General features: G+C 34.9%; 1 protein-coding gene across 2 annotated transcripts in view; it reads right to left on the minus strand.

The window, feature by feature from the left end:
• The window catches only part of LRRC28 (leucine rich repeat containing 28), a 187,499-nt gene that overhangs the window by 168,426 nt on the left and 5,071 nt on the right, over positions 1-14,002 (minus strand). The window contains exons 2-3 of one of the 2 annotated variants that reach the window (XM_069098494.1): positions 10,235-10,456; positions 769-792 (exon numbers count right to left, since the gene is read on the minus strand). In XM_069098494.1, coding sequence (XP_068954595.1) covers positions 769-792; positions 10,235-10,402 — 192 coding nt within the window. In that variant the 5' untranslated portion in view covers positions 10,403-10,456. The remainder of the gene's footprint in view (positions 1-768; positions 793-10,234; positions 10,457-14,002) is intronic. The other variant, XM_069098495.1, reaches the window with a different exon arrangement.

Raw genomic sequence — 14,002 nt, forward strand, 5'->3', positions numbered from 1 at the left:
AATAGGCAGAAGAATTCATAAGAGCTTTTAAGTAGTTGTGGTGATATTAAATTCTGACTATACCAAGAGTTAAAAAACAACTTTCAGATGATATGGTAATACCATATGCATAATTGAGTTCTTTAAAAAAAAAGTTAGGGTTTCTTTAAGTTAAGGTTTCCAAATAAGGAAATAAAATTTAGTAGAGTTATACCTCTTTGATATAAAAACTTCAAAAATCGATAAGCAATAGTTTTTTAAAAGAGAAAACACTGAAGTTCTGGAATACAGAACCTCACATTTACAACAGTCTGATACATAAGATATTAGGAAATCCTGATGTCATGATCAAATCACACTTTAGAGTGTGATTCTGTGTCTAACTTTAGCACCTCATGTCAAATAAGAAAAATTCCTGTTATGGAACAGGAGAGTGTTAAGATTCTGAATGGCTGTTCTCATTTGTCCAACTCAAAAGAGGTCTTCGAGAATGGCAAAAATCATTGAAACAGATAAGAAAGTGAAGTTGAACTGCTTTCCAAACCCTAAAATAACAATTATCTCATTTCCCTCGGAGAAACAACAGAATAGTGCAGTAGAAATAGCTCTAGCTTTGGAATAAAAAAAATGGATTTCAATTCTCCCTCTGTTACTTATTAGTTATATGACCAAGGACAAGTCACTGTACCTACTGTGTCACTCCTGGTTCCTTACATGTAAAAGGAAGAGCCTAAACTCTCCAGGATCTCCAGGAGTTCTTCAACTTCATTTCATGTACTGAGCACTTACCAAATACAGGAACTGTGATGGGTGCTGGAAAAGACAGAAATATTAAGATAAAGTCCCTTCCTGATGGAGTTCACAATCTAGCAGGGGAATATATAAACAAATAATTATAACACAAATATTAAAATATAAAAGCAATGTAAATCAAGTACTGTGCTAGATCCCTTTAAGTTCTAAAATTCTACAATCCTAGGAAATTTCAAACTGAAGAACTAGCAAAATTTTCTCTGAATGTAAAAGAGGGTGGGTAACTATCTTATAAATTATGGTTACTACAGAGTTAATAAATGTTGTAGAACAGCACTTATTAACAACTATTTATAAAAGGGGCACCAAATGTAATATATTTATTCCAAATGAAAATTTTTATTAAAGTCCTTTTTTAATGACTTACAAAGTCATGAAAGTGATCCAGAGTTTTCAATTATGCTAATGAAAAACAATTTCTGGCAGTGAAGGTTTCAAGTATGGACCTGGTAACAGGTTATATTTCTATCCTACAAGCAGGCTAACCTAGCTAAATTTGGAGAATATGATCAGTTTAGCTAAATGGTGTTTAATTTGTCAAACACAGCAATTCTGTAAAATCATCTGTTAAATTGAGGAGTGGCTGGAATCTACATTAATGGAAAGAGCACCAATACCAACAAAACCACAAATCTATAAAGTACCAAAGTAACTGACATACCTAAAAAGCATCAAGGTCATTTCAGAACTCTAAAATAAAAATCTAAGATCACAAAACAGTGTATGGAAAGTTCCCATTTCAAAAAGCCTGGCTATTATATAATAGAGATACATCATTTATTTTTGTCATTTTTCATATTTATTACAGTTATATGGTTATTCCATATAAATACAAAAATATTTTTAAGAAGAAAAAATGTTCTATATTAAGTATGGAAAGCAAAGCTGAATAAGCTGTTTACTCCTAAAATGTGTGCTTCTCCAGATCTTGTTTTTAAATTATCAAGTGAATACTACTTTCAAAAGAGATAAAATTACTCTTTTAAATTCTTTGTGCCTATGGGAAATGCAATTAATGGGAAATTATAAATTATGGAAAAGTAACACAACTAGAATATTTCCTACTTGAACAGCAGCAATAATAAAGTAGATCAAAAATAGTGAGTAAAGTGATCATATTGTGAAATTTCTGCAAGCTAAGCAAACAGATAATTGCATCTCTTCACTGTTAAGAGTGGAGATGCCTTTAAGTAAACTAATAACATATTGGAGGGGTCCCTGAAGATAGTATAAGGGCTATGTAATAATAAAAATAACAGCTGAAATTTACATAGCACTTTAATCTCATTTAGGCCTCACAACAACTTTGTGAAGTGGGTGCTACAGATATTAATTAGTAATAATCACTGATTACCAGCTTGTAGAAGAACTTCTGTATGCTTTTCAAGGCTAGCAAAATGGAAATTATTCACAGGATACCAGCAAATTAGTAGCACAGGAGATTTAATGAGGCAAATGTAGGAGGGTAAAGTACATGGGTAAATTTTTATTATATAAATAATGAATTTCACTGAAGACATATAATATTTAAAACTCTTTGGACTTTTGTTATCATGAGAAAAATGATTTGAAGACTCTACCCCAAAACCTAAATTCTTCAAAGTGCATCCATTAAGATGATGCAAGTATTTTGGGCCTTGGGTTCATTAAAACCTAAAATAAGGTCTGTTGGAGATCACAGAATCAATGGACTTTCAGAATTGTTCAAGTCCGCAGAGGCCATCTAGTTCAACCCATAACTGAAAAAGAATATCCCCTTACAACAACCCAACAAGTAGTCATCCAATATGATCATACAAATAACCTACCTATGGAAGGGATAACAAAACAAGTCATTTTCACAAAATTCTGGACAAAAAGGGAAGAACCCTGAAAATAGGCTACATCACAAATTTTTTAAATGTTTTAAAGGATTATGTTACAGAAAGGTTTCTGTCAAAAAAATTTCTACAACATTTAAACATAATGTCCTACAATTCCTTGTAAAGTTTTATTTCTAAAATGCCTACATTCCACTACACTGAGAATCAGATGACAGACCTGTTGCTGCTATGTTCTTTTCCACTAAATTTCATTTAAGTTATCAAGTCATATACAAGAGGAAAACTAGCCACACATCATAAGTAAATGGACCTAAGTTTTCTAGACCCTAAGCAACAAAAGGACAAATTATTACATCTTTCTCTTCCCTGTCAGGTTGAAGGTAGCTGTAAATGTCTAAAAAAAAACTCCACTGATAATACAACTATGGCATATTATTATATTGTTAAATTCTCAGGATCTAGACAATAATTTTATATTCAATTACAAATTAAAAATTCCTTTAAAAATACCTGCTAAAGGAGTCAGTATCTTTATTACCCAAAACAATACTATATACATCAGAACAAAGTTATAGACTCAACATTGTTAATGGTGCATTATTTTGTTATACTTTTCATTGTGTCCAGACTGTGACATACAGTTGTACAGCCAACCTCTAGCACTGCTGTATCAGTATATCCATCTTGGATAAGTATTGAAGATGAACAAAGACCTGAATTCAGTACTGAGTAGAGAAACCTAGAGGGTCTTCGAAAATTTGCACAGTTCTTCTAATGACCCTCAGCTTCTCCCTGAAACAAAGGCCCAACTTTTTAGCATCAAAATTCTTCCTGTGATGCTGGATGGCTATAAATCATGCAATACCACAATCTTTGAAGAATTAAAATTGATGGTCATCTACGTGCAATGAAAAAGCACAAGGTGGACAGGAGAAGTCTGCAACATATCAAAGAACTGAGGAAAAGAAGTTGTGTAGATATGTATGACCAGAAAAAAATTTAGGCCTATCAAGTTGCTAGACATACTGCACATAATATGTGCTTCGCTGATATGCATGCAATGTCAAGAGGTTTGGAGGAAAGTCTTCAACACAATAAATAGAACCATTGTGAATGATGTATGAGAGGGCCAAGTCACAGAGGATAAGAAGGCAAGAATGAATTGTGAATTATACCATTAGAGGATGTACTCATATGGATGAGAAATCACACATCCATCCAAATACACTTTAAAAATGAAAAAAAAAATCCATGAGATTCAGGAAAACATGAAAAATAATCAAAGAATATCTTCGCAAATCAAAGACAAATCATGTTAGAATTATAACTAAAATCTGAAAATTACAAAGAAAATACTTCTTTAAACAGGAAAGGTTTTTTTTAGTTGAAGTGACTCTAAGGAACAAATCTATCTCATACAAGTGGAACCAAGATAAATCTCTTAGTCTTTTCAATTGGTCTTGTTTACAAAAATTTTTAAATCAAATAAAGAATGATAAAATATCAGCACTGAATAGTACCCTGAACATTATCCAATCAAATGTCTATATTTTGCAGATAAAGAAATTGAAGTGTACAATTAACAATAATAATGAAAATAATAAATATCATTAATATAACACTTTAGAGTTTGCAAAGCATTTTACAAATATCTCAGTTGATTCTCACAATAAACATTGGAAGCAGACACTATTATAATCTCTGTTTTACAGAGGAGGAAACTGAGGCAGGTACAAGTTAACTTGCCTAGGATCATACAGCTAATAAGTGTCTGAGGCTGAATATGAACTCAGATCACCCTGATTTCAGGTCTGAAGTTCTATCTACTGAACCACTTAGCTATCTCATATGAAATAATTTGCCTAGAAAATTAAGTGGCAGAGTGATGACTCACAGATCTTCTGAATTCAAGTCCACTAGACAAGACAACTATCCTACTTAATATACTTTGATAAGACATAAATAATTGATTGGGTGATAAAAACAGAGCTGTGTTTAGATAAATGGTACTTATTTCAAAAAATACAAAAACTCAAAATCTTTTAGTCACACAAAATAACTATACCATTAGGTCAACTATTTGAAAGTCTAGATTGTAAGACATATGTTCCTTTAGTTTTGTAACTAAACAACACAGTTTGGAAGGGATGACTCCAAGATCAATTTCTGAAGCTTCTAGTACCACATATATAATACTGTCAGTGCTGAATATGCATATAGGTTGATTTGGTTGATAATGGTATTTGATGTGTGATATTTAGCTACTAAAGAAAAGTGGGCTCATACTTTTTGGAAATATGTGTACAGTATTGACTTATGTACCTTCTGTTCAATTGTATTACCTTGCAAAGATGCCATATAATCATTGATATTACAACTACAGGGGGGCATAGTTTTAATAAAATCCTTAATGGCAGTCATAGTTTATAAAAGATTGTATTCCAAAAGTTTATATATTAGTCACTTGAAATTTGGGACAAATTTTCCTCTAGAAATAAAATCACAAACAGAAGTTCAGTTGACAGGTCAGCTCATAAATTCTTAATTTACTCATTACACAGAGTAAAAAGAAGTAACAATAAAGATAACAATAACAACAATAATAATGGTAGCTAGCATTTATATAACACTTTGAAGTTTGCAAAGTGCTTTACAAGTATTATCTTATTTGATCCTCACAACAACCCTGGCAAGTAGGTGCTATTATTATCCCCATTTTACAGTGAATGAAATTGAATCATAGGTAAGTTAAGCAACTTGCCCCAGAATAACACAACTAGAAAGGGTCTGAAACAGAATTTGCCCTCACCCCAGGTTCAGTGAATGCTGCATCCACTGTACCACCTAGCTACCTCTCCTAGTAAAGCTTAACCACCATGGTTAATAGTGTTCTGTATGAAAACATATTCAGAAAACTGCCCCATTCAGTGACATCAAGGATTCTCCAAATCTACTAGTGATTGCTCCTATAACCTTAAGTAAAGTTTCCGTTAAAGCAGAAGCTGAAGAACTAGAATAGGAACACAGATATATGGTCTAAGGGGGGGAAGGGAGGTTGGGGTCTCTTGCCAGGATAAATCAAGGCTTCTTATCTCTCCCAAGTAATCTGCTTTCTTTCTTTTTGTAGACCCTGGGATTAGCCTGCTAGGTGTCAGAGTAGATAGAATGCTAGTCCTGGGGTCAGAAGACCCAATTTGAATCCTGTCTCAAATGGTTGTTGTAAGGATCAAATGAGATAATAAAGTGCTTTAAAAATCTTAAAGCACCATATAAATGCTGATTATTAATCAAATCCACCTGTTACTTCCACCCAAGGTTTCCTGTCATCCTCAGACTACTATAGAAAAAAATGCAGTATCACAGCTTTCTCCCAGCACACAGCATTTTCAAGGTAATGTAAAAACTTTTTACTCTAATACATATCAATAACTTCATCTATGTGTGGTGGAATGGAAGACACAATGAATTTTGATGCAAAGGATCTTCTTTTGAATTCCAGCTCTGCTAGTTAGTTTAATTCATCATTTAACTCTTGGGAACTCAATTTCCTTCTCTGTGAAATCAGGAGATTGGACAAGGTGGTTTGGATGACTAGATGATCTCTTGACTTCCAATGCTACTTCCAACCATGACTACTGCTCCAATCCATCTCCTTTCCAATTCATCCTCTATATAGCTTCCAGTGATTTTCCTAAAGCAAAGGTCTGACCATGTCATTCCCATATGGAATAAGCTCCAGTGATTTCTTGTTCTTCTAGGATCATATACAAACTCATCTACTTCACATGTAAAGCCATCCACAATCTGTCTCCAACATACTTTTGTTCTTTGTATCCCCAGCATTTAGCAAAGTGCTTTGTACACAGTAGGTACTCAAAAAATGCTTGCTGACTTGACTTTTCCAGCCTTATTAAACAATATTCTCATTCCCATATTTTACAGTCCAACTAAACTGACCTTCTAACTGGGGCTCATATATGATAATTCAATTTCTCATCTATGTGCCTTTACACAGGCTACCCACTCCTCCCCACCCATATCCAGAATGTACTTACTACTCATTTTCAACTCTTTGAATCCATTTTTTTTTTTTACAACTCAACTCTGAGCTCTTAGAATTTATTACCTCCATGGGGCCGTTGCTGATCCAGCTACTCAGACCTCCTTTTCCTCAAATTACTTTTATATATACATACAATATGTACAAATTGTATCCTCCAACAAAATGGAAGTTCTATAAGGACAAGACTATTTTGTTGTCTTTGTAACCCAAGTGCCTAATACAATGCCTTACACACAGATGCATAATAAATGCTTACTGATTCGACTGATTCAAGGCTCATACAATCAGCTTCTATCACTCTCTCTCCATAAGTGTTGCTGTCATCTTCCAAACTCCAGGTCATTCTTTCAATTTTCCAAACAACTTGAATACCTGGCTCAAACCTTCTACGCAATTTCATCCCCTTTTACTTTACTCCCAAGACTCACACATTCAGTCTGACAAGTTCTCTAACAACCCGACAATACAATTCCTCAATTCCAGTGATTTTCCTTTTCTTTTCCTTCTTCACTTTGGGCACCCACTGACAAAGTCAGACCTCACTATCTTTTGGGAATTGTCCCAAGTTCAAAATCAAGAAATTGTAAATTCTACTTTCTAATCACTGCTTCCAAACTGTATTAAGCCTATGTCTCCTAACACTCATACTCACCAAATCTACTTTTCATCCTTATCCTTACCTTTGGTTTCCTGACCAACCCATATCCTACGCCATCTTCACTTGCCTACTAAAAGGCGGTGTAGCATAGTGGATAGAAAGATGGTCTTGGGGGCAGCCAGGTGGTGTAGTTAGTAACAGCGCCGGCCCCAGAGTCGGGGGAACCAGGATCCGTTCCGGCCTCAGATAACACCCACACAAAATATAACTGGCCGTGTAACCTTGAGCAAGTTACTTAACTCCAATTGCTTTAACAAAAAAAAGAAAGAAAGAAAGATGGTCTTGAAGACTTGATTCAAATCCCTTTTCAGATGCCTTCTAGCTAGATGACCCTGGGCAAATCATTTAAACTTTCTTGGCTTCAGTTTCCTCTTCTGGGGATACTATGGGGATAATAAGAGTACCTACCTCACAAGGCTGTTGTGAGGATCAAATGAAATAATATATGTGAGATGCTCTGTAAACCTTAAAGGGCAATATAAATGTTAGTTAATGTTATTAATACTAATCCTGGACCTTAAGGGTTTTTCACTTTCATTTCTACTCTCTACTTCCCTGCAATCCCTTGTCCCTTTGACCTGCTGCCCATCAAGCTGACATGATTTCTCCTGCTACAAATTCATAATACATAATTCCAGGTAGGCCCTAATTGCTACTCAAAATACTTCTACTCTACCCTTACAGACTTTTCTAATTTCCCACAGAAATTATTCCATACCTTTTCTTCTTTCCTTTCACCTCCAAACACTACTTTATCCCTGTATTTAGAGTAAATAATCTGCCCTCCTGCCTTTTGAAAAATATAGAAGACATCTAACATGAAGTCCTTTAGTAGCCATCCTTTTATTTATCAAACTTTCTCAGCATTACCACCCTTTCTTCCCTCCTTCTTTTTAGTAACAGAGAAGATATTTCAAATACTCCCTAAAGCTAATCCCTCTACCTGCACCGTTGATCTCATTCACTCCAGACCTTTTTCAAACCTCACTCCAGCTGTTAGTGCCCTTACTATCATGCATTTTTTTTTTTATCTCTCCATCATTTGCTTCCATTTTATAGCAAACATACTCAGGTGAAGGAGACAGAGGAAAAGATTAGAGAAATAGAACCAGAGGCCCTGAAGCCAAGGAAAGAGAGAAAAGCATCCAGTGGGTAGTTAACAAAGTCAGAAACTGAAAAGGTTCAAGAAGGATGAGGACTAAAAAAAATGCTACCTTGGAGAAAACTAGTCTCAATAAAAAAAGCATGGAGACACTGAAGAAAGACCAAGTAATGATGAAGTATGGTATAAACAACTTTTTCAAGAAGTTTAACAGTGAAGGAGAAGAAAGAGATAATAGCTATACAGGATAGAAAGACCAGGGAAAGCCTTTTTTAGAAAAGGGCAAGGTTTTAAAAAAAATTTTTTACATCAACCCTCCTAAAGGAATAATGTCACAACACTTTCCTTCTCTGACCGCTATCATTATTGGTGACCTCTCTATTATAGTATAAGTTTCTTAAGGGCAAGGAGTACCTTTTCTAAACTTTATTAATCTCCTCCAATGAAAAACACAGTACTTTCTACATATTTAGTAAATGTTTCTTGTAGTTTAATAGTAATAAAAGTTCTATAATGTAATGCTCACACTTCATTTCTCATGATAAACACTTCAACATAAGAAAGCCAGGCTAAAAATTATTTGTCACATGGCACTTGTATGAATTCTTTTTATATCTGAGATTACTGTACTTTTCCAAATTTATCCCAAAATACCTCCTTCTAAGTACTCTTTCTCTAAATTGGACTACTCATCAACTCTTTATACATCCCACACTAGTAACACCAGGCTTTTGCCCACACCCTTTTTATGCCTAAAATGTCCTTCCTCCATTTGTCTACTGAAATTCCAGTCTTCAAGACTCAGCCCAAAGGTTACCTCTTTAATGAAAACTACCTTGATCATCCTAGTTGGAAATGATCTTTCCATCCACAGATCTCACATGCACTTATGATCTATTTTGTATTATGTTTATTTGTGTATGTGTTATATTCTCATCAGAATGTTTAAACTCCCACATAATTGGGACGCTTTATTTTTCTTTATGTCTTCTCCAAGACAGTAGGTTTGTTTGTTAAATTTAACAAAAATTCTGAAAAAGCTCAAAACAAATGTCATAATAGTTAAATTACAAAAGTCTAAAATGACTTATGTAATACTAGAACTCAAAATAACACTAGCTAAAAATGTAATGCTACTAATAATATAGTAAGCCATGCAAATAAAAGATACATAAATGTTTACTGTTTGAGACAGTAAAGATAAGGAAGATGGAGTAGGAAATGGGTCTGACCTATTATTCTATTGTTATAGAGAACTTGTAATTAGCACATTTGTCCTATTCTTTAACTTACAGTGCTAAAGAATAGCTCAGGGCCCTCTGAGGTTAACTGACTTACCCTGGGCTACACAGCCAGTATATGTCCTCTACAGTCAGTTTTCTGAGCATGTCACCAAGTGTTTCACAACACTTTCAGGTCACTATTGATATTTAACATATCAATTATATTATCTTAATTATTAACATATTATCTTAATTGTTAACATATATAAACCACATATTAAGGCAGTCTCTCCACAAATGGGAGGGCAAAAAGATAATGGATGTGAAGATTTAATTTCCAAATAAATAGTCTGTTGAAGTGAGTACAGAATGGAATGATTCACAAGGAAACAATGAAACAACATAAACTGATCCTATGAACCAAGGTAAGAAAATGTTGTGAATTATGTATTTGTATTGCCCATGAAATAAATCTCTTTATAAAAATCCCTAGAACACAACTCTCTGATTTTAGTCAGCATTAATTTATGAGTAAGTATTTAAAAATATAATACTGTTATGTGCATTTCATACCAAGGTTGTAAGGGAGTTTCTTTTCATATAGAGTCTTTCCAAGTACTGCAGGCCCTCATCTTTCAGTAACTCCATTGGAAAATGGTGCAGATTCCTGTAATTTAAGAACAAATTCTTGTGCTTTTCCAGCTTCGCCACAGAGATTGTCTTACAAAGTTCTGATGCCATGACTGAACCTGTCCCATCAGCCACATTACAGCACTACATCTTGTAAAATACGATCTAAAGAGAGAGTAAGAAAATTTTTAAATTATAGTTGATCTCTTAAAAGTATTCATAATACATCATCAAATTACTGTGTAAAGTGACATATCCAATATAGGAAATAAAGACACTAAAAATTTTAAACTAGCAATTATTCTATCCAAAGTTTTTGCAAAGTCTTTTGCAAACTATAAAATAAAATTTACTAAAAGATGTACTTTTTCACTTTTCTCAATCACCAAAATCTTAAATATATCAACATAAGTAGTTTTATAAAGTCACAGTTTAACCAAAACAAAATGATCAGGACATTTGATGCAGTTAGAGATAGTTTTTTTTTTTGTGTTAATAAAATATACAGAATACCTTTTCAGAAAGGTTCAAACACACACACACACACACACACACACATAAAGGAAACCTGTAAGAAATTAAATTGGCAAATTCTACTTCTTTTTTCAAAATAGCTCCTTCTAAAACATTTTAATAAACTACAGGATGTGATCAATTTTCACGTATCCATACTACTCTTTTCACTTCTTAAATACTATCCAGTTACTCTAATTTTCTTTTGTTTTTTTTTTCTTTGTTTTGAGGGTTCTTAGGAAGAAATGAGCAAAAGCACACATACTGGGAATCACAGTTTTGTTTGCTTTACTTTTATTTGAATGACAGGACACTGCACTAGGAGACAGGAGATCAAAGTTCTAACCTTCCCCACCATAAGCTACCCCCACTGACCAGCTATGTAATCTTAGAATATCATTTTACTGCCTGGGGCTTCAGCAGCTACCTCCTCAATAAAGTTAATATTTTACTGGACCAGAAGAATGAACTTCTTTAGATCCCTTCTAGCTCTGAGATCAAATATCTATCACATACTTTCATTCATGTAACTTCATAAACATCCAAGGAACATAAAATACAGATACAAAGAAGTTGCCTTTTCTTCAATCTAAGAATTTCAGTCTGATTTCTCTGGTTACTCTTTCCAAATTCCTTTTGAAAAAAAAAAAAAACAAACGTTTTGAAAATCATGAATTTTAGCTCACGTAAAGCAATCTGCATATTCAGAGTGCCTCATTAGTTACTTAACAAAAATTTTTATGATCCCTCAATGAGTTTCATATCCTTAATACACAGTAATAGACAAATTCCCACTTCATATGAAAATTCACGTGTTACTAGTAAAATGCAAGAATTCAATGTATTCTAGTATATCTGGATAATTATCATTTACCTAAATCTATAACAGACATGTTGTATGACCTTAGATATACTAATACTCTAAGCCATAAGTCCCTCCTTTCTGTAAAATGAGGGAAATAGATCATCTTTAAGTTCCTTAAAAGCTCTAAAATGCTATAATTTTACATAGAAAGGCAAACTTTATATCACAATCAGAACGAGTCAAATGAAAGATAATTGGGATGGGAGCTAGAATACCTGTAATAAGTTTCAAGCCAGAAGAGAGTGAAGCCAGACCATTCTTCCTTTGGCCTACATTTGTAAATCTATCCTACTTCATCTTAGAACCTCACTGCCTACACTCTTAATTCATATTATTATTTGAATCACAAGCAAAACTCACTCCAAATAGAGAGTTAGGAAAGTCCTATATAACATAAGACTGTGGGAGTGGTTTATTTGAAGCTCTCCAAAGCAAATATAAACAAGTTACAACACATAACCAATAAGAAACTTCACAGAAAAACAAAAGTAAAGGGAATCAAGAAACTTTAGAACAGGAAGAGAAGATAGGATATTCATGTGGCAAGAGTAAGGAATGACAAGTTGGCAGGTCACTGGTACCTTCATAATGTTAGAAAGGAAGGAAGGATTCCAGTGTTTGGGTGGTCCCCTGTGATGAATTTCTGGGAGGTCATCAATAAGAATTGCATAGGATGGGCAGGTGTGGATAGGTTGCAACCTTCATCAAAGGAGAAAACTGAAGAGATTACAGATCTCTACAGAATCTCCACAAATTCACAGATACAGATGAGTCTTGAGTATGACTTCAAAAATTCACTTCTGTGAAGGTGACTTCCAAATCCATCCTAACCAATCCCATTTTATTCACTGTTTTATTTCCAACTGCTTGCTGGACTGAGGTGCACCTGTTTAATTAAGGAAGTTCAGGATTCATGTGAATGGAACAGTTAGCACTTCAAAAGATCCAATATAGTTTATTTAGAATATAGGTATAATGGGAAGGAAACCAGAGATAACAGAGTGAAAGGCTTAAGAATAAGATAAGAGCAATTATGATTAACATATTTACAATCATCACCTATGTGGGGAAGCACCAACACCTGACCAAACAAGCTGGGGAATCCCAGATACAGCCCTCTGAGTCCTGCTCCAGAGGGTCCCAGGCAAGATGTCTCCTCCATGGGTGAGATTCCAATTTGGGGTCTGAATCCATACTGTCAGGTGTTTTTAGCAAGCATCGTATCTTGTGTGAGGGTGAGGAATAAGATGAGAACATGAGGGCTGCTCTTCTCCTAGGACCCTGGCCACATCCTTGAGAAGAGATATGATAACTGCCCAACTCCTGGAACTAGCCATTCCAAGGAAACATCATTCTTGGGGGGGGAGGGTGAGCCGGGAGGGCTAGAAGGGACTGGCCTCCGTCCCAGGCCTCACACAAGATACGATGCTTGCTAAAAACACCTGACAGTATGCCTTCTTTGTTCTAAGCACTACTTAAACTGTAAGATTCAGACCCCAAATTGGAATCTCACCCATGGAGGAGACATCTTGCCTGGCACCCTCCCGATCAGGGCCCTGACAGCTGTGCCTGGGATTCCCCAGCTTGTGTGGTCAGGTGTTGGTGCTTCCCCACATCGGTGATGATTGTAAATATGTTAATCATAATTGCTCTTATCTTACTATTCCTAAACTTTCACTCTGATATCTCTGGTTTCCTTCCCTTTCACCTATATTTTAAATAAACTGTATTGGATCTTTTGAAGTGCTGAGTTCATGTGAATCCTGAACCTCCCTAATCAGACAGTACCTGAAATAGTTCTTCTACCTGTCTGATCACTCCATTAGATCTTTATGCAGGTCACATCTATTAACTATGGGTATACTACATGGCTGTATATATATATACTATTTCATTTTTTTTTATCCTATCAACTCCAATAACCTCTAGATTCTAAGGATTATCAAATCTACTAATCTAGCCCTAACCTCCCCAACTGCCTTCTGGACACCTTGAACTGGATAATTCATGGATAAACTCAACATGTTCAAAAGGAAATTCATATCTTTTCTCCAAATCCTCCCTTCTTCCTAACTTTCCAACTATTGCCAAGGGCACCAACATCTTCTTGGTCACAACCTAGGTGTTATCTTTGACTCCTCACTTTCTCACCTCCTATATCCAATCAGTTACCAAGTCCTTCACAACACTGTCACATAAGACTCCTTCTCTCTCCTCTGAGTACCAATTACCCCACTATAGACCCTTATCACCTCACACCTGGGCTACTGCAATAATCTACAGGTGGGGTCTCAAGTCCCTCTCCATTCCAGATCATCCTCCACTGAGCTGTT

This window comes from Petaurus breviceps, unplaced genomic scaffold (genome assembly GCF_028583685.1).
Source record: "Petaurus breviceps papuanus isolate PSGF00001 unplaced genomic scaffold, PetGlider_PUasm1.0 37, whole genome shotgun sequence".
Classification (NCBI taxonomy): domain Eukaryota; kingdom Metazoa; phylum Chordata; class Mammalia; order Diprotodontia; family Petauridae; genus Petaurus; species Petaurus breviceps.